We start from the raw sequence: 24099 nt of genomic DNA, 5'->3' as shown, positions 1-24099 counted from the left end.
CGATAGGCCAGATAGGATTACTAACGAGATAATGTCTTTCCCTTTAACAAAATGACAATTACCATCGGAACCTGGAACGTTAAAGGGCTTAACTCCCCTCAAAAACACCAAAAGGTATGGAAGTATATTTTTGATCACCATCTTGATATTGTGGCCCTGCAAGAGACACACTTAGCCAAAGCTGAGGACACATGCCTCCGACACAAACACTATCCACTAATATACAGATGCTCTGCACCTACGAAACATAGAGGGGTGGCGATTCTATTCCATTCCTCCACAAAATTCCAACCGCTGGACCTTCGGAACGATAAAGATGGCCGCTGGATTATGGTCAAGGGTCGTCTGATGGGCAAAATTTGTACCTTAATAGCAGTATACGCCCCCAACACTGGACAGACTGATACTCATGGGCGACTTCAACCTGACTTGGCAGAAAGACCTAGCTAGCACGCCCCGACACCGCTCCGAAATGTGTTCCTTTTCCACTGACACCCAGCAACACTTCCATGACATGGGCCTTCTGGATGCTTGGCGTACTCTCCATCCCCGCTCCTGAGACTACACTTTTTACTCTCGCGTTCATCATACGTACTTCCGACTCGACTATATTTTCATTAGCCAATCTCTAATGGGCGTTTTACAGGAGGCCAAAATATTACCTCTTTCAGTATCGGACCATAGCTTACTCTCAATGTGTTTGTCCTGGAATAGTGATGCCTCGACTACTCCCAGATGGTACTTTCTGACCGCGCTTATGAGGGATAAAGACTCCTGCACTAAACTAAGAGAAACCATCAGTGAATTTTATAACATTAATAAACCGGAGGATACCTCGAAGTATATCACCTGGGACACGTTTAAAGCAGTCTTTCGAGGTAAATGCATTGCCCTTAACTCGGCGCTAAATGCGCAACGCACCAGAGAGAGGGAAGCACTAGAGAGGGAGGTGGCCTCTATTGAACTCGCCCATAAATTGAATCCCACAAGGGAGACTCTTCGCAATTAGACGGCTCTGAGGGGCAAACTTCAAGCTATTTGTGATAATGTGGCGGAATTTACACTCCTCAAACTCCGTCATTTGTCATACTCACAAGGCAACAAGGTTGGCAAACACCTAGCTAGGCAGCTAAAAGACAAACGAGAAAGGGAGTACATATGGGGTATACAGGGGCCCAATGGGGAACTCACACATAAGGATGAGGAAAAAGCCGAGCTCTTCAGCTCATTCTATAAAGCCCTTTACACTAGGGATCGATTAGCTTCTGACATTCAACGAGATTACCTTTGGACACTACACTTCCCTCAGGTCTCCCTTGAATGGAATGATTTACTCACTGCCCCCATTACCTTCGAAGACATTAACGCTGCCATTAAAGCTCTTGAACCCCAAAAATGCCCCGGGATACGGATGAATATACCGCCCTGTTCTATAAAACTTTTGCCCCTGACATCACTCCACATCTCACGCGCTCTTTAACAAGATGGCGGAGGAGGGTGAGACTACCGGATCAATGTCTGAGGCCGTGATCTCTGTTATACCCAAACCAGGGAAAGATCCCCATATATGCGCCTCGTACCGGCCTATTGCTCTGTTGAACCTTGACGCGAAGCTTTACTCCTCCATCCTAGCTAAGCGACTGAACGATCTCATGCCCGATCTTATACACCCGGACCAATCGGGATTCATCAAGGGTTGACAAACACATGATAATACTCGACGAATTATAAATCTAATAGAGAAGGCTAACGCGTCAAATCCCTGCTGTAGTGGTAGGACTAGACGCTGAGAAAGCCTTTGACAGGGTAGATTGAACTTCCTTATTTAATACCCTCACGAGCTTCGGATTCGCACCTAAATTTCTTACTATGATCCAAGGTAATTATTTTCAACCCCGATCTAAAGTTGCAGTCAACGGAGTACACTCACCTTTTTTTCTCCCACTCTAGCGGTACCCGACAGGCGTGCCCTCTCTCACCCCTACTCTTCGCCCTTAGCATTGAGCGATTAGCGATGGCGATTAGAGCCCATCCTGACATCCAAGGGATACCGTTCAGCGGAGACTCACACAAAATTTCCCTTTTTGCGGACGACGTCCTCTTGTCACTCTCCGACCCTGCCACGTCTCTTCCACCTTTACAATCAGAACTTGAGCAATTTGATGCGGTAGCGGGCTTTAAAATAATTATTGGCAAATCATACATCCTCAACCTTACGCTTCCGCAAGCTCCAATCTCTCACTCCCCTCCAATGGACCACTTCCTCTAAACAATACCTGGGGATCCAACTAACACCTAGAGTAGAGGGACTCTTCAGTGCTTACTTCCCTCCCATTCTTACTCGTATCCAAACAGAACTCACTAAGTGGAAACCCCTCTTTTTTTTCCTGGCTCGGAGGGGTGCACACGGTCAAGATGACACTCCTCCCTAAGCTCCTCTACTTATTTCAGGCATTGCCCATTGAACTAGACAGTGACTTCTTTCGGCGAGTCAAAACCATCCTTCTGCACTTCATTTGGCAAGGGGTGCGCGCCCGCTTTTCTTTCTCCCTACTGCGTCGCTCTCGAGCGGTAGGTGGGGTGGGGCTCCCAGACATCACACTATATTATAAAGCAGCGCAACTGAGAGTAATGACTGGTCGAAACGGGAATCCGACAAACACTGGTTACATATGGATCGCAGTGTGGCATGGAGGACTATATGGGACCTGGCTTGGCGTCCCAAAAAAGACAGACCCTAGAATGCATACATTAGCACCCCTACACGCACCACCTTGAAAGTGTAGGACTCTTCGCGGGAGATGACAGATGGACCTCTTTTCCCTCGCCATTTACACCCCTCCATTTTAACCCCGCATTCCCCCCAGGCTTGCAGGAGGGACCCTTTGACGCTTGGAGGGAGGGAGGATTCCTCGCTTTGACACACCTTTTTCATAACTTTGCTCCCCTCACCTTTGACAACTGTAAACGGGTCTATGGCCTAGAGAATACAGAACAATACCATTACACTCAGCTAATGCACTGGGCCCTTACACCTCAGGTGTGAGAGGCAGCCATCCGTCCTCCCACAAGATTTGAATCCTTCCTCGCCAAAACCACTACTATGAAAGGGGTTATTTTGTTTATATATAACTTACTACTCACTACCACACTCTCTCCACGACCACAATATATGTCTATGTGGGAGGGAATGTTACAGCGTAGTATCTCCGAGGACGAATGGGCACATCTATGGACCGACATCACAAGATTCAATCACTCCATAGAACTTCGGGAGGCTCATTTTAAGACTATGATGGACTGGTATCTCCACCCGTCCAGGCTCAAGCAGATCTTTCCCAACACTTCCGACAGATGCTGGAGGGGTTGCGGGCTTATGGACGACTTTCAGCATATTTGGTGGGACTGTCCGACTATACGCCCCTTCTGGGAAGAAATACTCGCACACATTAAGGACATACTGGGATGTCCCATCCCAACCACCATGGCAGGAGACCTTTTGGGACTACGCGACCCCGCCCTGGAACATCAGACCCGAGCAGACGAGACAATCATGTGGCTTTGTATAGGAGCAGCGAAAGTAACCCTTGCAGCTGCCTGGAAGCGAAGAGAAGCTCCGGCAATTTCCCTCTGGCACTCTCGACTATGGAAGTTACTCCGCTTAGAAAGAATGTCGGATATCTTTAGAGATAATTACAAGAACTTTGAATTCAGATGGGGCCCGTTAGTTGCCTTCCTCTCACAAGGATTACCATTGGCTGTCTGTCCTCCTTCTGTCAGAGCACTTCACCTCTTTCAATTTTGAGTTACCTTCTATTATCCCATGTTGAATAAGTCACCTTACTTTAGCCATCACCATTGTTAGGGAGGGGGGAGGGGGGTGGGGGATTCTTTCTTTTTTCTTGTTGTTCCTCCCTAGTTGGGAGTTGTTTTTGGATGATTTTATTGTACTCTATATGTATCTTCAGGTTGGAAGGATTTGGGAAAATACCATTGCAAAAGAAAGATGGGACACGTAATTAAATTTTTGATTTTAATTAAGGTCCATGAGGGTCTACCCCAAACCCCACTGTTATCAGAAACTTTACCCCTCATTTAAGCCTTTCTCTGAGATTGGGGCCGGGTCATTTCTAGCACTATGTAATTAGGTACATCTTTTGTCCTGTTGCACCTTACAACACTCCGGCGATATGTGAAATGATGGTAACAACCTATGATGTACTTGGAAACATTTTCAATAAAAATAAGTTTGACAAATACAAGGATTTGGCTTGTATCCAGCCACTTAGCTGAATCTTGCCTATAGGTCTTCAATGTCTGGAATTGAACTACCAGGGCTTGCGCTACTAATTACATGTCCAAATACCCTCCTGTTTAAATAGGAGGTGTCAGTTGTGAATGTCTTGAAAGTAGGACAAAAGGCTCGACATGTGGAGTGGGTCACTATATTGCAGCATATGCTTTCCTCGTGGTTTGTGGGTGCAGAAGGCCAGCTGCTAGTCTGGGCGCATGGTATATTAGCCTCGGGACTCTCGCATATATAGACTTGCCTCACAAGTATGTAATTGCTGTTAATATTGCAAGAACCAAATAATATCTGAAGGTTTTAGGTTTGCTTAACCCTGGCTTCATCACATATTTTCCTACATTGACACACATTCTTTTGCTTTCGGGCCAGGACAGCCAAAAGCACAAGTGTTTTTCTTTACGAATTCAATTGCGCCATTTGTTGCAGCAAAATGTTTTCCCACTAATATCTGCAGTGACACTGTATGTAGTTGAGAACATACTGGACTCAGCTATTGTGCAAATGTATTCCCCTAGGAAGCCTTTGGATAGATACAGGTGCATGGTCTGAAATAATCAAGGGTAATATATATTGCTTTGTATTGCTTTACATTGACCCGAGTCATTAAAAAAAAAAAAAAAAAAAAAAAAGATCTAAGCAAGTGTTGTGTTGATGCGGATTTAAAAATAAATAAAAAGCATAACCAATGTGGTGCGATGTTCGCCTTGCTATACATCTATAGATGTAGGATACTTCTCACACTTTTTATCCGTGTCCAACTGTTATTGTATGTTGCATGTTGCGTCACTCAAGTTGTACAGAACATTCAGTATGCAATTATAATATCCACATATTAACCTTTTGTTATGTATAGTTCTCGGGGTCTATTTGATGTCTCTCATCCCTGTTGTACCCATCTATAATTCTATAAATGCATAGTTTGTGATTAGTTTGCCATAATATCCTGATAAATGATAGAATTGCCCTTGATCCAATTGATCATGCTGCTTACTACAAATAAGCTATCAAAGTGTGCCGCATTGGTTCACGAGGCTATGACGTAGAATCACGCCTCCGAGTAGCCGTAGGTGACCATGCCCCACCGACGGCAATGGCGGTGCATCTCGGCAGTTCTGGCGTTCGCAGCGGCTGAGGATAATGCAGCTTAGCCAGCCTTGCGCGGCAGAAGGGACAGAAGGATTTGGATGCGGAATCTTTGGCCAGGGGAAAGCTCTGCAAACTGTGGGAGCAAACACCTGATATTTACAGTTTCGCACTAAATCCGTGGCCAGCGGCAAAACGCTGTGACGATCTTACCTGACTTTGAACTGCCGAAAAGTGGATTCAGTGCTTTTTTTTGTGGGCGGATCTGGTGTGCGAGGAGGAGGCTAAGGCTGACATATTCCACTGTGCTAGCCGGGCCGGTTGGAGAAGAAGACGACGACGGGCAGAAGGAAAGAGGTGAGGAGGCTAGGAGGTGAGGAATTGAGGTGAGGTGTTGAAAGTAAATTTAAAGGAGTAAGCAGCGGCTGCAACTCATAGGAAGGGGAGAAGCCCTGGTTCAAGTAGTGTTATTGTATTTACCGCTTGCACTCCTCTGCAGGACTTGATTATGGGGAGACATAATAAATAAAACAATCTAGTCTCTAAGGTCGACTCAGTGACTGACCTAAAGGCTAAGACCCGCCTGGCACAGGCAAAGGCGTTGTCTTCTGGGGCAGGAAGAGCAGGACTTTTGGGAAACCGCCCTGACCATAATTCCAGCTTTGAGAGCTCAGAAGATGAACCGGTGGAAGAGCTCACCGGAACATGCCAGGGAGTCGGAACCTCCCCCACGGTACCTACATTGGAGACCGGTGAGACAGGCAAGTCAAAAGTGGATAACTCAGCAACTGTCGAAAGTAGTAAAGAGGAGGGAAAGAGTGTTAAGGAGTTTCCCCTCTTTATGAAAAAGCTATTAGTCATTCCCTCCCCAGCCCAACTCACCTCAGCCGGTGGTTGTTGATCTTGCCAGCCCATGCCAGTCCCCACTAGATCTTAGTTTATCATCCTCGCCTGTTACCTCCTCTGCCTCTTCAGCGCCTCCACACACCCAAAACTCTCCAGCTTCAACCTCCATGATACAAGAATTGAATGCAAATTCCTTGATTCCCGCCCCTTCGCCTGCTGCAGAATCTGTGCTGCAGTTATTTTCTCAGCTGGTCCAGAACCAGACTCTGATTGGTAGCAACCCGGCACTCTCTCCAGTGCCTCATGAACAGCAAAAACAGCAAAAGGTCCCAACCCAGAAACTAAAGACCTCAAAAACATTACAATTGATTCATAGCCAGAAGGATCAGAAGGTATCAGCCACTCCACAATTTCCAGCTTCCGATTCAGCCTCAGATTCTGTAGAAACTTTAATAGATGATCCAGCAGAAACAATCTCCACCAAACAATTAGACATCAAAACTCTGCTCAATCTCATCCTTGATGAAATAAGAGACATGAAGAGGTCTCAGGAAAATGGAATTGCTTCTCTTCATTTCCGCCTAGGAAAGATTGAAGACGCAGTGGCTTGTCTTCCAGTTAAAATCCAGGAAGCAGAGTCCAGGATCTCTCAGCTGGAAGACCAGATTACCGTATTGCTTACTAAAGTACACAAAGTTACTAAAGACAGGAGTTCGCTAGAAAATAAGCTAGAGGAGCTGGAAAATCACGCCGTTCCAACTTGTGTATAGTGGGTGTTCCCGAGAGAATGGAAGGGGCCCAGACACCGCAATGGGTGGAATCCTTCATTAAGGAAAAAGTCCTCCCCGAGCTCAGCGGGGATCTTACAATCACCAGGGCCCACAGAGTTCCATTCCATCCTCTGCCAAGCACGAGCGGTCCTTGCACCATCTTAGTCAACTTCGCAGACTATCGCATAAAGGAGAGGATCCTGACCAAAGCCATACAGCAAAGGCAATTTCCGGTTAATGAAACCTCCAACTGCAGAATTTTCCCTGATATGTGTGCAGCTGCGGCTCGGAGACGCAAAGAGTTAGTCAAGCTGCTTTTTTTGTTTAAAGCCCAAGGTGCGCAGGCGTCAATTGCCCAACAGTCGAAACTGCATGTTCTTAAGGGGAAATTCCATATGTTTGCTAACTTGGAAGATGCACAAGATCTTCTCAAGGAAATTTCCGGGTCCACAATGAATCAATGGACTTATGAATGCTTTTTCTACTTATTGACGTTTTGATGTTTTTTTGTTTTTTTTCTTTTTTTCTTCTAGAAGAAGAGGCATAGGATCTTCTTAAATAAATCTTGGGCTCAGAATGAACCAATAAACGTATTACTGTTTTTCTTATTTCTTAGCCAGGTTGTCTATTGCATCCCTTTGCTGGGGTGGGGGGTGGGGTCACTCTGGGCGCAGATTCATAGCACCCTCAAAAGTAGCAGGGGGAGCAAGAGGTGGTTAGCGTGGTGGTACACCTCTCTCGAGGGGTGGGGGAGGGGGGTCAAAAGAGAATAGCAGTAAAGAGAGCAGGAGCAGGGGCATTACAGCAAAAGCTTTTAAGAAAATGGGAATGTTTAAGTGTTTCTATTTCTGTATGTTTTTTGTTGATTCTTACTCAATTGGAATTAGGGCAAAAATGACTAGTACGTGCTGCACTATTTCCATCAATGTTAATGGGATACTAAACAAATCAAAATATGGAGCGTTAATGAAGTCCATTTAAAAACTAATCCTCCTAAGTTATATCTTCCCAGGTTTTTCTCACACGCTTTCTTTGCTTCGGCCGGGCTGGCCAAAAGAGAAGTTGCTATGTATTTTTGCCGTAGTCTTCCTTGGGAATTTGGTCAAATTCGGAGAGATCCCCTGGGGCGGTGGCTTTGGGTTGAGGCCAGATTAAATGGGATGATCACAAACTTTATAAACTACTACGGCCCGACAGTCGATGATACCACAGCCTTACTAAAGATCAGGGAGCTACTTAGAAAAAAATTATTTTGGGTGGAGACTTCAACTTTATTTAACCCCTTCAGTGCCCATGACGAGCTGGACTCGTCATGGGCCGCGGTTGCGCTGTGCCCATGACGAGTCCAGCTCGTCATAGACCCCGCCCGCTAATGCAACGGCCGGCACAGGGCGGGGAAAGGGGCGGGCACTGAAGGGGTTAAGATCTGAAAAAAGACACTTCGAATAAAAAGAAAAAAGAACTGAAACTCCAAGCAAAGAAAGTGCTGGAGGCCTTAAAGCAGGAACATCTACTAGTTGACCAATGGCATGAATCTAACCCTACTTCTGCGAAATTTACCTGCCATTCTAATCAATTTCCCACGGCCTCCCGGATCGATTTCTTCCTTGTATCACGATCTCTTAAGGTTTTAGACACCACTATAGGGGCCAACCCATTTTCAGGTATTCCCTAATTGCAATAGAGTTGGAAATTGAACGGGGAGCCAAGGCTCAATCCAGGTGGCAGATGGATAGTCTACTCCTGCAAGATTCTAACTGGGTGGTTCAAACCAAAAAGTGGATATTGGAGTTTTTTAGTATAAATGAAGTTACAGCAGAAATTTTTTCGGTCTGGGGTGGGTTTAAGGCAGCCATTCAGGGACAGATGATTGCGCGCTCAGTCGCTGAGTCGAGAAAAAGGCGGGATAAGATTAACCAACTCCAACAGGCTGTAAATGAGGAGAGTCAAATGGTGGGAAAAATGCTTGCAGGGCAAACAAAAACTAAACAGGAGAAAGCCTTAATATCAGAACTTATTGATCCAAAGACCCAAAATATCACTAAAAATGATATAGCTCAAGTTTTTGTGGAGCACTATTCACAGCTCTACTCTACAAAATACGAGGTAGGGTTAGACCTTATTCACAAATATGGTGATGAAGTAAACCTTCCTGTCTTACCCGTCCCGTTAGCTGATCAACTTGAGCGCGAAATTTTGGATGCAGAAATCTCAGATACTGTGAAATCCATAGCAGGGGCAAAGGCCTGTGGATCAGATGGCCTCCCAATTGAATTTTATAAAAATCTTTTCTAAAGAATTTGCTTCTTTTTTGGTAAATTTATTTAATGTAGTTAGATTGGGAGGCATTGTTCCTCCTAGCTTTAAAGAGTCTATCATCCTTAGTTTTGTCAAAAAAGGAAAGGGCCATAAGGATGTTAATTCTTATAGGCCGATTAGCCTACTTAACGCTGATTTCAAGATTCTAATGAAAATATGGGCCCAACGCTTTACCTCGAATGCCCAGGCTTTAATCCACCCCGATCAGTCCGGTTTTGTTACAGGGAGGTCTATGTCCTCAAATACCGGGTTTTTAATCCAGGCCCTCGATTTTGCTACAAATAATAAAATTCCAACTCTAGTTACAATGGTCGACGCCGAAAAGGCATTCGACCTGGTAAACTGGGATGCACTTTTACTCTGCATTCAAAAATGTGGCTGTCCTGCCCAGATAATCAATATGCTGAATAACATCTATCAAGGTGCCCAAGCCCAGGTGGTAGTTAATGCCAGTACGATAGGGGCAATTAATATAAATCGAGGTACCAGACAAGGCTGTCCGATGTCCCCCATCCTGTTTACCTTTTTTATTGAGCCGCTAGCAATAAGAATTCGTGGAAACCCTGAAATTAAACCACCAAAAGAAGGAATGGCGAAAATAAAATTATTCGCTGACGATCTAATTTTATATCTGCGACCCAAACAAATTAATTCTTGATCAGGCTCTACACAAATTCAGTCAATTTGAACTGATTGGTGGATATAAAATAAAACAAAACTGAGGTTTTAGCACTGAATGTGGATTGTAATTTTTTACCCTTAAACTTAAAATCCCAAGCCCTAAAAGCAGAACCTATTAGATACTTGGGTATTTATGTCTTCAATCAATTTGAACAATTATTTAGTTTGAATTATTTAGCGATGCGTAATAAAATTAAAATTATGCTCGATAGATGGATTCTGCTACCATTAACTTTGATTGGCCGCGTAGTACTTATTAAAATGTCTATACTTCCCCTACTGGTTTTTCTTTTTATAAATGTACTGCTAAAGATTAATTCCCATTTCTTTAAAGAGATTGAGTCAATGATCAGTGATTTTGTTTGGAATAGGATAACTTCCAGGGTTAAGCTGCCTATATTACAGTTGGGAACCACTCAAGGGGGTCTAGCGCTACCAAATATTCGCATTTACTACATGGCAGCGATCCTGGATCTCTCAGCGCGTTTATTGGCTCCCAATGATCTGTTGGATGTTTTTTTATGATAGAATGATACAGGAGTCAGGATCGCAAGTTCCTACTTTTTTTAAAACCGCTAAATTACCAAAAAAGACCCGATACAATACTATCCGGCATTTTTCCGATAGACCACAGTCCTTTTTTAAACAGGTTGGGTTCGTTGGCTATCATTATTTGAAATTAGATGAGTGTAATATCTTTGGGCTTCAAATCCATTCCACTAAGCTCAAAAGATGGAAGGACTGTGGTCTAGGAGAATTGGGTTTTTTCCTTACCTCACGGAAACTCATCACCTGGCAAGAGGTCTTAGATCTTATAATCGATTAAAAACAGGGTTTTTGGAATAACTGCAGATTTTAAACTTTATAAATAAATATAACCTGTTGACATGTGGGATACCACCAGCTCAGGCCATCGCCCTTTACAAAGCCAAATTAAAAGGAGTGGGAAATTGATATACCTTACTGAGAAAGGGTGAGGAGTCTCCTTTGGTTGAAGAAGTTCTGGCCAAAATAACCTGCAAAACTAATTGTTCCTTCTCGAGGCAGGAGTGGGAGCAGATTGCCCAGTTAGGAAGTAAGGCCCTCAGAGCAGCCAATTTTAAAAGGATGTCCTTTTTATCTCATTGGCTGGCCTATTTCACCCCAAAAGCTCTTAATAAAACGATTCCCGGGAGTAGAAAATAAATGCATTCGTTGCCAGCTTCGAGACGGGGGCGATTGGCTTAATATATTTTTTACATGCCCGAAGCTCGAAATATTTTGGTGTAAGATCTTTTCTTCAATGAGCCAGTCCATCGATAAGACACTTGATCCCGAAGCCGAGGTGGCTCTATTTGGCATTTCCATAAAAAGATCTGACTTGTCCAAAGCCGAAGAGACATACAAGGCGATCTGTTCCTTAGTAGCCTGTTCCCTAATCCTCCAAAATTGGAGGTCAGAGGATATATCATCTTACTCAAAATGGGTGAATAAAATGCAAAAGACCAAAAGGTTTGAAGAGGCTTACGCCAAAAGAGTTGGGGCAACGAAAAAGTTCACTAATATCTTGAAATTCTCCGATAGCGAACAGTCCATGACCGCCACCTAGCACTTTTGCACTCGGCACTTTATTCTTATAAAATTTTAGGACAGGCACGTTTGCACTTTAATGTTGCAGGGTTTTCTGCCTAAGCAGAATGTCTACTAAATCAAGAAAATACATCTTCATTGGGTGGGCAAAGGTAAACTACAACAATAAGGTTGTTTATCCCTGCAATATTCTAGCACTTTGCACTGTTAGCACTTTACTGAAACTGCGACTGTAGAAATGATAGCACTCAGCACGTTCTTGTTATTTATTTAGGCTAAGACATGTTGGTACTGTAATGTAGCAGGGGTGTCTTAGAATGGATAGAATGTTTATCTATTCAACGAACACGACCTGGATTAGGGGGCAAAGTCAAATAACAACAATAATATAGTATTGGGAACATTGTTTTTCTTCTGCTGCTTTCTATCAATAGTAATGTCAAATGTTACTGATCAAAAGATTCTACTAGACTTCGCTTGTTTTTAAAACTGTTTTATTCCTGATCATTGATTATTGTATATTGTTTTAACTGCCCATTTGTTCTGCTCAATAAAAAAACAAAAAAAGCGCATTGAGACTGTGCAGGGTTTCTTTTAGACTGTAAAGAGTTCTGTTTTTTTGTAAGTCATAGAGTTTATTACCTGTGTAGTAATGGAGGGGGTGTTGAGAGTTTACCAATCCAAACCACAAAAAAGGGCGATTTAACATGTGATCGGAAGATGCGGAGTTGGGACTGAGGGCCCTGCCACTGGTTGATCTGACTTCCTAAATGATTTCGGATCGTAAGGGCATCTATCTTTACAGATGTCCTACTTTTATTAGTCACACCGTTTGGGCTGCAGGTTTTATTTACATAAATCATGGATTGACTAATGTATGTTTTCCCTAAGGACGTTTCTACTTTAAAAAAAAATTATTAATATTTAACCCAACAAAGTGCGTTGTTGCTCTATATGTTTGTACTCATTACTTCCCCTTCTGGTTACTCTGTGGAATAGGCCAGAGTGAACTTCAAACGGTATGAACTTGCAGATGAAATGTAGTAAATTCTTAAAATATACCCATCGCAACAGGACTGCTGGTCAGTAAGAGCGACTGGCCGACGTAGAGTTAAGGGGTAGACATGTGAGACATAAAATGTGGTGATAGGTACAAAATGCCTAAGTAACCAGCTTAATGTGTACTATAGACGCTGATCGAATGCTCTCATTTGTGCTGTAATTATATGCAGGCATGCAACTTAACTGGCTATGCCTAATAAGTATTGTATGTGTTGTATGCTTTGAAAAAGAAAATGCAAATAAACAAAGTTTTGAATAGAAATGCTGTGCTGAGGTCGGAACACAGAATTGAGAGATGTTTGCTTAAATGCAAACTACTAGAATAAAAAATTATATATGTATGTATGTATATGTATGTATATATATATATATATATATATATATATATATATATATATATATATATATACCCATCGCAAAGTCCATTTGTAGGAAACTTTGCTTACGTAGCTAGACTTGAAAAGTTATGGCCTACACAGAGCTGGAGGTTAGTATTTTGTAATTTGTTGGCTTGTCTCATTCTTTCAGAACGTGAAGCCGGAGATAAGAAGGATGTCGACCCCAACGCCGGGCGGTTTGTCCGCTATCAGTTTACTCCAGCATTCCTCCGGCTGCGCCAAGTCGGGGCCACGTAAGTAGATGGCCGTGTTTTCAGAAGTGTTGAGCTGAGTGTAATAGCTCCCACTTTGGAACGTGATGCATAAGCGTAGAATACAGGGGCACAGAGACAGATAGTCTCTCTCAGTCTCTCAGTCTCTCTCTCTCTTTCTCTCTCTCTTTCTCTCTCTCTTTCTCTCTCTCTCTCTCTCTCTTTCTCCCCTCCTCTCTTCCCCCCCCTACCAAGTTACCATAGGAAATTGATTTTTTTTTGGTTTGGCTGATAAGTTTGAGACTGTTAGACGTATTGTCCTGAAACTTTTTCAGAAAAGAGTTCATATGCCCCAGCTCCTGCCAGGAAATATTCTGGGGGATCCATCAAGTGGAGGCTGAGAAAAAGGGGGTGTCCCAAAACACGATTTCCCGAAGCAATTTCCCTAGGGATTTTAGCACAATGCTACAGCTAAAACTGCTGGACGTAATTAAACCAAATTTGGCAGAACGCTAGATCTTTACCCATAAAACTTGCGTTTAGTGATTTGGTGTAAATCCGTTCAGTAATCTTAATTCTCAAAAACTAAACATTTATAGAAATCTGAATGGTTGGGTATGCAGAAGTTCCACAGACACTCAGCTTCAAATAACAGAAGGATCTGATAGGCTTAGGGGCATTTCTTCCCCAGTCAGCTACCTCTCACTCCCACTAGTCCCACAGGAGCTTGCACTCTGATTGTCTGACAGCAACACAGAGAGAGAAATGTTGTGGCTCCCTTTCCAGGACATGGGGACCAAGTTTTGTGCCCTGAAATGAAAACAAACCACGTATAAGAGGGCCGGTTAGGGGTACCCTAACCCCCTAGGCCTTTTGGGGAGGTCCCAGATAGACTCCCCTGGGTCCTCGTGCCAAATAACAAAATAAAAATAAATATATTTTTGCAGTGCTGCGATTCAGTGGGAGTAAGCGTGACCCCTTTACTCCCCTGAAAGTAGAGCAGGGGGGTGGGGGGGGGGGGGGGGGTGGTGCCTGACCCTGCCTTCCAAAGGGAGTGCACGCATGGGGTTGGCCGCCTGCAGGGGGTTGGCATAGTTGAGTTTGATAAATAAAATCTTACTTTAGGTTAGAAAAACTTAACCTAAGTTTAAAGTGACATTATAGTTAGGTATGGTCATATCTTACTTTGCATTAAATTAAACCTTAGCAATTCACTGGAAAAAACTAAGATTATAGTGACGTTATAGTTCAGTCAACATGTCAGTAAAAATACAATTTTAAACTAAAAAATAAAAATAGACAATGGTGGGGTTCATCAGTTATAGTTTACTAAAGTATGAACAAAAGTAACCGTACGGCTGACCAGTGTTGAGCACATCAAATCCAAAGTCAGTATATAAATTCGTAGTAGGTGCAAAGACACGTCCAGAGCGAGCCGTACTTATGCTCTACTGGAAACCAGATATACAAACTTTTTTACAAAAGGACGGTGCACCAAAAAGAAGTCTTTTCAAATAGTCCAATTGTTGTTCTTTTATTCTTTTTCAACTTTTAGAGATATCAGACTCAGCCAACGCGTTTCGTTCTTTACGAACTTCGTCAGGGCTGTGAATAAATACAAATACAAACATATATATGTATAAAACACATTATGTACAACATAAAACACAACATACTACATTGTTTCCATTACACAAAAAATTGACATTATTGTATATTTCTATACGAGTAATAAAAACTGAAGAGAAGACAACAAAGAACATATAACATGAATTTTACATATAAATACATTACAGACAATATTCAATATTTCGACATCTTTAGTCAAGTTTACATACATAACAAGAGTTAAAACTTTCAAAAAGCCACATGTATATCCTGCCTGAGTATATATGTAGTCCGATACCCTAGGCAGTAAGTTCAGTTTAATATTAATAAGTTTAGGAACCTCATCTATAAAAGAGCTATTAAATTTAAGATGAACAAAATCTTTTATAGATACTGGATATCTCAGAGTAATATAGTTAACACCCGTATTAAGAAAGATTTTATATGTCAATTCTTACCATAGATTGTTTTTTAAAACATCCACCTTCAGGAATTTCAAAGGTGATCGACTCTCAATTGGTATGCTTTTTCACAAAAAATATAATGTGACCTGGTAAGAGTAAATTATAAACTTATTATAGCCTCTTTTTGGTATGGTAAATTGTAATAAAAGGAAAGACCGCGGATAACAAGATGTTTTCATAGAAAAACGAGAATCACCTTACCTCTCCAGGTAGCTGAAAAGTGTATATATGGTTAAGATCCCATGTAAACCACCGGTTTTTTCAAATAAAAATCGGACTCTTAGTTTAGTCCATAGATTGCGTGAGTAAAGTAGAAACAACACTGTTGTTGTATATGTAAGACCAATGTGTAGGCTCCATTTTTCTAGAAACGAAACGAAGGATATCATAAACACCTATTCTTAATCCCATATCATATCTCAAACACCCATTCTTAATCTCATATCCTAACATTGGTTTTCTGACCCACTAATAACAGAATAACCATGTGACAATAGTCAGGTACTACATATTTATGAAATAAAAATTAAACTTAAAAATCGATGGGGGCTATTGGTTGCGACAGCCTATTTATCCCACCATGTGATTATCTACAGCCTAAAAAACAATACTATTTTATGATATATTTGTCTGTTGGAAACGATGAAGACAAAAACCATATTCCTAATATTTTTTACAAAGCGATAGTGTGCAACATATTATAAACTATAAGTATTCCTATTCGCATTTTCCATCTTTGTAAGCTTAAGCGGAACTAGTCGTGTAAAGAGACATGACCCCAATAATCTAAACAGAACACCTATCACAGCCGTTAACATAGTCCCAAAATTATCACTTTAGCTTATTATTTTCTAAGTATTCCTATTCACATTTTCCATCTTTGTAAGCTTCCTCCCAATTCTATTTAGAAGAAGGAAAAAAGAGAGGGGGGGGGGGGGGCCCTCGGTTATTCCTAATGGTAATTATTTAGCCAAGCTGACTTACTATTATCAAAAGTGTACATTGAATGAAGATAAAATCACCCCATATTAACGCCAAGACCTCATCTGATTCCCGCCTAAAACACCAAAAATATATATGTAGGCGGTACTAGTTGCGTAAAGAGACATGATCCCAATAATCTAAACCGAACACCTATCACAGCCGTTAACTTAGTCCCAAAATTGTCACTTTAGTTTGTTATTTTCTGAGCAACCTGCCTCATTCTCATCTCACCTTAGAACGGGCGCTTCCTCAAGTTTGCGGCGAAACCATGCCTCATTGGTCGAGCCTCTTAAGTAGGCCCACCCCTCATATCACGTGAGGGAGCCCGGAAGCGTTTGGAACGATTTTACAATACTTGAACAGACTTCACGAACATCTGGGCGACATTTTGGAATGGTGTATGGGGTTGGTAAACCGATAGAGCTTTATAAAACCAATTAAACGTAACGTTTTATCTAGGCTAAAAGAAATGCCCATTTTTTTATATTTATTATTTATAGAGAGTATATGGGGTGAGATTATTTCGAGAGGAATATTGTGGATGCCTTGGAAATATTTAAAAGATGTTACAATACTGAGACATATGGGCGCCATTTTGGAATGGTATACGGGTTTGGTAAACCGAAATGGCTTTGTAAAAACCAAATGATCGTAACGTCGTCTCTAGGCTAAAAGGGATGCCCATTTTTTATATATTTTTTATATATCAAAAAGTGTATGGGGTAAGATTATTTCTGATGCCTTGGAAGTATATAGAAGGATGTTACAATATAAAGATGGGGTTCCCGAACATATATGCGCCATTTTTGAATGGTTTACGGGGTAGGTAAACCGATAGAATTTTCTAATAACCAAATGGGCATGCCGTTTTATCTCAGTTAAAGGTGAGGCCTATTTTTTATTAATTACAAAGGGTGTAAGAGGCAAGATTAATTCAAAAAGAATAACATGGATGTCTCTCATAATAAACGAGCGACATTTACGAGCAAAAGACACCATATAATCAGTGATGTCGATATAATTTCATACCTGGTACGACTCGGTCTTAATTAAAAGAAATCAAAATCATAAAAAATAATTGTGTGTTCGATATAAGAATTATTCGTTGTAGGATAAAATATGGGAGAGATAATGTGCATCGTTTATCTAAATAGTAATGTACCATCTAAAAACATTACTACCAAACCCAGCCGGGTTCGGTACATAATTTTTATATATCCATGTATTATCCTTTTACAATCAGCGGAAGACCACCACTTAAAAGGAAGGGGAAAAAACAGAAACAATAAAATCAAATATCAACCAGAGCATAGAGAAACAAGCGGAATATGCAAAGGCATGTGATCATCCATTCAAAGTCTTCTTTGGACAGGCCATATGACAACATAAACAAGTTAGTGAGTCAGACAGACTTAAACTCTGATGAAAGCCAGTATGTACTAGGTTTGTTTGAATATAAAGTAATGAAAATGCAACCATATGGGGCAGACGAGTCTAATGATACAAGTGAATGTGAAGAAATTCATATTAGCCAACGTATGGCACAATGTGGTAACAAAACCATACAGATAGTATATATCACATTGCCCTAGATGTATAGTGCATAGGTTGCAATTATGTTATAAGTTCCAAAATTTGAAACAAGAGATACCAGTAATTTACAAGGGGACCCAGTGTATTGCTCATTATAACCCCCAGGTATCATCACCTATAGGAAATAATGCATTTCCCCGTCCGTGTTATGTCCCAAGCTGGTTGCTCTCAAACGACAGATCCATTTCGATTCTTTCTGACTTAGCAGCAGATCTCTGTTGCCACCTCTCTTGGGTGTCGGAACATGGTCGATAGCATGAAACCAAAAGCTTATATCCTCTGGATGTTCCCTGGCATAGTGGTTGGTAATCGGATATCTGATGTCATTAGTTTTTATTGCCCTTCTATGTTCCTGAATTCTGAGTTTCAGGCTACGGATGGTACTGCCAACATAAATTATGCCGCATCTACATCCCAGAACGTACACCACATAGGTCGTATTACAGTTTATGAAATTCTCAATCGTAAACTGTCTCGAACTGTTGAAGCAGAAGACAAGAGTTTTATTTTTCCCCAAGGGACAGACATTACACATCCCGCAGGTGAAAAAGCCTTTAGGCTTGTTTGGTAACCAAGTTTGCGTTTTTTGTGGAGTAGTTATGTAGCTAGGACATAGTGTTCTTTTTAGAGAGGTACCCTTTCTATATGTAATAGACGGGTTCTTATCAATAACATCTCTCAAGCCTGGGACTCCCATTAGAAGGTGCCAATGTTTTCTGAAAATGTTGAAAATAGTGTTACTGTGGGAAGTATACTGAGTTATAAACCTGGCTTTAGTATTGGTGACAGGCCTTTTTTGTTTCTCCTGGAGTTTGGTGTTCCTACTCATCTTATTGATCCTTAGTTCAGCTCTGTCCAAGATAGTCTGATCATATCCCCTTTTACGGAATCTGTTCTTAGTGTCACTGATATGTGTATGGAACATATCCTCCTCGCTGCAATTCCGCCTAACCCTTACCATTTCGCCAAAAGGGATATTATTCTTGACAGAATGGGGGTGTGCACTAGTTGCATGTAACACAGCGTTACATGCAGTCTCCTTCCTGTATAGTGTGCTATGTATCTTTCCTTGTTTAATATAGAATTGAATATCTAGAAAATTGATGCGTTCATTATGATACATCATGGTGAATTTAACATTATACATGTTGGTATTCAGAAAAGACACATATTGATTTAGTTGGTCAATGGACCCAGACCAGAGGCAGATCACGTCGTCAATATACCTCCCCCAGTACACGATGTAGTTGGTCCAGGGGGAGGCATCTCTGTTCCAGGCATGCTCCCTCTCGAACCAACCTATAAAAAGGCAGGCATAAGAGAGAGCAAACCTGGAACCCATCGCCGTTCCATGTATCTGCTGGAACCATTCACCATCAAAAAGAAAAAAGTTATTGTCAAGGATGATGCTGATCATTGTGACAATCATCTCATTGTAGTCATAAAAACTTGCATCATCTCTATCCAGGAAGGATTGGATGGCTTTAATACCAAAGGTTTTATTGATGCAAGTATAAAGACTCTCTACGTCTAGAGTTACAAACATCAGGTCCTCAGACCAGTCAAAATCTTTAAATTTCATTAAAATGTCCTTACTGTCCCTTGCATATGATGGTAGATTAGGGACATATTTTTGTAGCTTCAGGTCAACAAATTCTGACATTTTCTCCGTCGGTGAGCCCACCCCGGAGATAATTGGTCTACCCGGTGGAAATTGCCCACCCTTATGCACCTTTGGCAAAACGTAAATGCATGGAAAATTTGGGCAATTGACCCACATAAACCGGCATTCATCCTCAGTAAGGAGACCAGATTCCCTCCATTCCAATAGTTTAGCATTGATCTTCATTGTGCTATGGGGAATGGGATTGTCATTGATCGTTCGATAGTGTGCCTCATTACCAAGTTGTCTGGCTATCTCCTGCATGTAGTCTTCATGGTTCATAAGGACAATGTTCCCGCCTTTATCGGCTTCCCTTATGACAATACTTGTGTCCTTATTCAACCTCATAAGGGCTGATCTTTCTGCCACTGTAATATTGTTAGCTGACTTGGGAGTAAATCTTTGAGGAGTTTCCATGTTGTAAAGCTCCTCTGTGACCTTATCATGAAAATCATCGATGTTATGATGATAGGAGTGTGTGGGTATGAATTTCGATTTGGGACGAAGTCCACTATCAGTGCTTGCACTGTGACAGATGTCCAGATCCTCAAAGACTGTGGTGATATTTACCTCGTTCTCTGGATTCAGAGAGAGGAGACAGTGTATGTCACGCACTTCTCGTATAGTATGCGAACCACCACTTTGAATACCCTTATCACCCCCTGGCTCCTGAGGTCTTGTCGCAAAGAAATCCTTAAGTTTTAGTGTCCTAGTGAATTTGAAAAGATCAATGTGTAGGTTTGCAAAGTCACCACCTTGTGTTGGGCAGAAATTAAGACCCTTACTCAATATGTTTTTTTCTTCATTATCCAAGATTTTATTTGAAAGATTTATGATTTTCAAATCAGTATTCACATTTTGACAGGTCATGGGATACTTGCGCACTCGCCATGTAAAGTGTTATCATCAATGATCTAATTTCAAATAGCAGTGATATTATTGATGATTTCATAGAACATATCATGAGTGATGTAATATGCATTGCATAGAGTGTGACATGAAATGAAAGTAAGATTTATAACGCGCACTAATACCTGAGGGTGTCTAGGTGCGAGGATGCGGCTGAATTGCCTAACCAGAGAGAGGATGTGGGATAGGCGCATTTGGGCTAGTTGTTAAAAAGCCAAGTTTTTAAGAGTTTGCGGAATGCCAGAAGATTGCTTTCCTTCTTGCGTGTCGGGGGAAGAGAGTTCCATAGGCTAGCAGTGCCTGCCACAAAACTTCTTCCCCTCTCTGCCCCCCACCGCAATAGGGCAGTTTTAGCACTAGGAATTACCAGATTGGAAGTGTGCAAATTATAGTTAACTTTTGCAAACTATAACTGGTGAATGTCAGTGGTTTTGAGTTTAAAATGGTATCCTTTTCACTGACGGGTTCCCCTAAATATAATGTCATGTTAACCTTTGGTATTCTATATATATATATGTGGTTTGAGAATGAATCGGGCATTTAATTCCCTTTTTGCCACTTAGCTCCTTACGCGTTTCAGCGTTCTTACGCCTTGTTCACAGGTGGGAAACATGTATAGCTTGCCAGTGCTCCAGTTACGTCATGTGACATCAGCAGGCACCACAGGTTCCACAATGCATCAGTGTTCACAATGCAGATTCTGGCAAACTGAAAATTATGCTGTAGTAGCGTTTCGAACCATCTTTGCATTCATTTAAAAGCACACGTGGAATAAAATGTTTGGGTGCACAAAATGTTTCAAAAGTGGCAGTCAATATTAGCGAAATGCCATGAAGCTTGCTTTCATTCTTGAGTGTCAGAGGAAGAGAGTTCCATAGGCTAGCAGTGCCTGCCACAAAACTTCTTCCCCTCTCTGCCCCCCACCGCAATAGGACAGTTTTAACACTAGGAATTACCAGATTGGAAGTGTGCAAATTATAGTTAACTTTTGCAAACTATAACTGGTGAATGTCAGTAGTTTTGAGTTTAAAATGGTATCATTTTCACTGACAGGTTCCCCTAAATATAATGTCATGTTAACCTTTGGTATTTTATATATATAGATATATATATTCAGGACACCCATGACTTCTTCTGCAAAATCCAGAACGCCCCGTGGCGCAACACGTGCATTGTAGCTACCATGGATGTGACCTCACTATATACATCCATCAGACATGACTGTGGCGAAGAGGCCTGCAAGTATTCTTTGAGAGCCCGCCCTCTGAACTATGCACAGCACACCCAGATGACCATCACGATGTTGAAGTAGCCTTACCCACAATGCCTTTCTATTTGACCACAAGGTTTATTTAGAGACAGGAAACTTCTATGGATGCCTCCTTTGCTCCCACGTACGCTAATCCATGCATGGGATCGTGGGAGAAGGAGGTGGCATTTGCCCACCTCATGAATAAAGTTCTTATTTGGGTGCGTTTTATTGATGACCTGTTTTTAATATGGGATGGAGAGGAGACTTAACTACAGGAATTCATCCAGGAACTCAACTGCAATGAATATAACATCCTATTAATGGCTCAATGGAGAATTTCTGGATGTGCTTTTGGATGTTAAGGATGATTTGAACAACAGGCGTATCTTTTGCAAAGATCCTGCTTGCAGTTCTATTCTTCATGGCAATAGTGGACCTTCTAAAGCACAAGAGACACTGGCCTGGATCTATCCCAGATTGGTTTCTTTTTAGAATATAATAATGAGCATCATTTGATAAGATCTTTGTTCACACAAAATTGGCATTCCCTCCAACACTGAAAACAAACACATCCAAACTAAAAGTGGTCAACATCCACAAATGACCTATCGAAGCCAGATTGCTAGGTGACATTTAAACGAGAAGGATGTTCATAAATGATAAGTTGAATTGGCTTGCTAAGAAACATCTGGGGTTCTGGAAATTTGATCATTGTAAGGCTTGTGCATATGGCGTGAACAGGAATACATTTGAAGCATTTGAGGGCCAAATGCTATATAACTGCAAATAACGTGCAACTTTGACTTTCTACAAGTCCTGGGCTTGAAAAATCCACTCGCATTGTTGAGCAAAATTTAATCAGGACAAGCTATTTTTAGGGACTTCGCACCCTTTCTGACGAGAGTCACAGAAAGAAAAAAAAAATATAGGAAGACAAACTGACTTTTGACCTCTGACTTTTGACCTCTGGCTCTGAAAGCCAGCAAATGTGACATAACAAGATTTAAATGCATCTTTACTGCTCACAAAGTGAAAGAGCAATGAAGATGCCTTCAAATCTTGTCACATTTGCTGGCTTTCCGAGACAGAGGTCAAAAGTCAGTTTGTCTTCCTATATTTATTTTTCTTTCTGTGACTGAAGTTAGAGGATTTTGTAAAGTGAGCTGTGTGACAACTGAACTGTGAAAAGCATGTGAAATGAAAGGCTGTAGGATGGCAGGCTTTTTTTCTAACACAACACTGAAATAGCGAAGTGAACTGTTCAAACATTTCAAATATTTTTCACTAGTTATGAAGACACATGTTTGTAATTTTGTTGTGAAAAAATATTTTGATAGGATCAAAACAAATTGGAGAACTGTACTTGATGATGTACAAATTTTAAATATTTTTACTGAAACCCAATTTCCAAACATTGTTCATACGCTATTATCAGTGAAGCTACATGTTAGTGGTAAAGTTTTGTAGCCAGTTCAATGGATAACATGCTGTCTGTGGATATGACCATGCACTACCACATCGTGCTTTAGTGATCTATTTATGAAAAGTGAGTTTTTAAACATGAACTGGGAATTATTACTGCTCCTGCCCAGATGACAATGCTATTAGTGAAACAAGAGGCAAGCCAGGGATCATGTGTACCCTATATATGGGCTCGAATTTTGATATACGTGGAGCAAACATTTAGTCTAGTAAATAAAGCTTTTTTGTACAGCCGAAATAGTGAACTGGCATATTTGAAGGTGCTCTCTTATCTGATAATAAGGGAAGGCTGCTCCACAAGACAAAATATTTGCCTAGGATCACACAATTTGAGACCATTTCAAGGGTCTAGTACATTACAGTTAGGTCTAGTAACATTTTAATGATTTTTCAAGCCCTGACGTACTTGAATGTGACTGCAAAATGAGAGCAAAATGAAAATGAGCATTTTACAACATGTGAGTGCTATAAAGAATCAGGACAGAAACTATCCTATGGCTAAATGTTTCTGGGAGGTATATAGAGGGGATGACAGTTGTTTGCGATACTTTGAGATCAATCATATGAAGGCACCTCCACGCAAGGGAGATCAGGAACTTGAACTACGTAGATGCAAATCTAATATCATCATTCTGCTGGAAACTGAGCAACACTGGGGCCACGATCTGGATGTGGAGTTACATGTCCGCATGTGATGACAGGACTTCCTAATGTTTAAAATTGTGGATGATGAGTCATGCTGACCATGGGTGACTCGGCCAGTCATGTGCCCATGGACGCCTTAGAGAGCTATTTTGAGTGCACCCTAGCATTTATTAATTGTGATGTCCTTCACACATCCTTATATATCTATTGCTGGATTAGACAAAAAGATGAAGTTTCCCTTTATATTCATATTTATGTTGATTAGTGTATG

General features: G+C 41.3%; 1 protein-coding gene across 1 annotated transcript in view; it reads left to right on the top strand.

Moving 5' to 3' along the window:
* The window catches only part of UNC119 (unc-119 lipid binding chaperone), a 488580-nt gene that overhangs the window by 298281 nt on the left and 166200 nt on the right, over window positions 1–24099 (top strand). The window contains exon 3 of the mRNA XM_085649116.1: window positions 13168–13270. Within this exon, the coding sequence (XP_085505242.1) occupies window positions 13168–13270 (103 nt within the window). The remainder of the gene's footprint in view (window positions 1–13167; window positions 13271–24099) is intronic.

The sequence above is a fragment of the Triturus cristatus genome, chromosome 3_2 (genome assembly GCF_964204655.1).
Source record: "Triturus cristatus chromosome 3_2, aTriCri1.1, whole genome shotgun sequence".
Lineage (NCBI taxonomy): Eukaryota > Metazoa > Chordata > Amphibia > Caudata > Salamandridae > Triturus > Triturus cristatus.
Note: the sequence above shows the minus strand (reverse complement) of the source record. Positions and strands in the feature narration are given on the sequence as shown.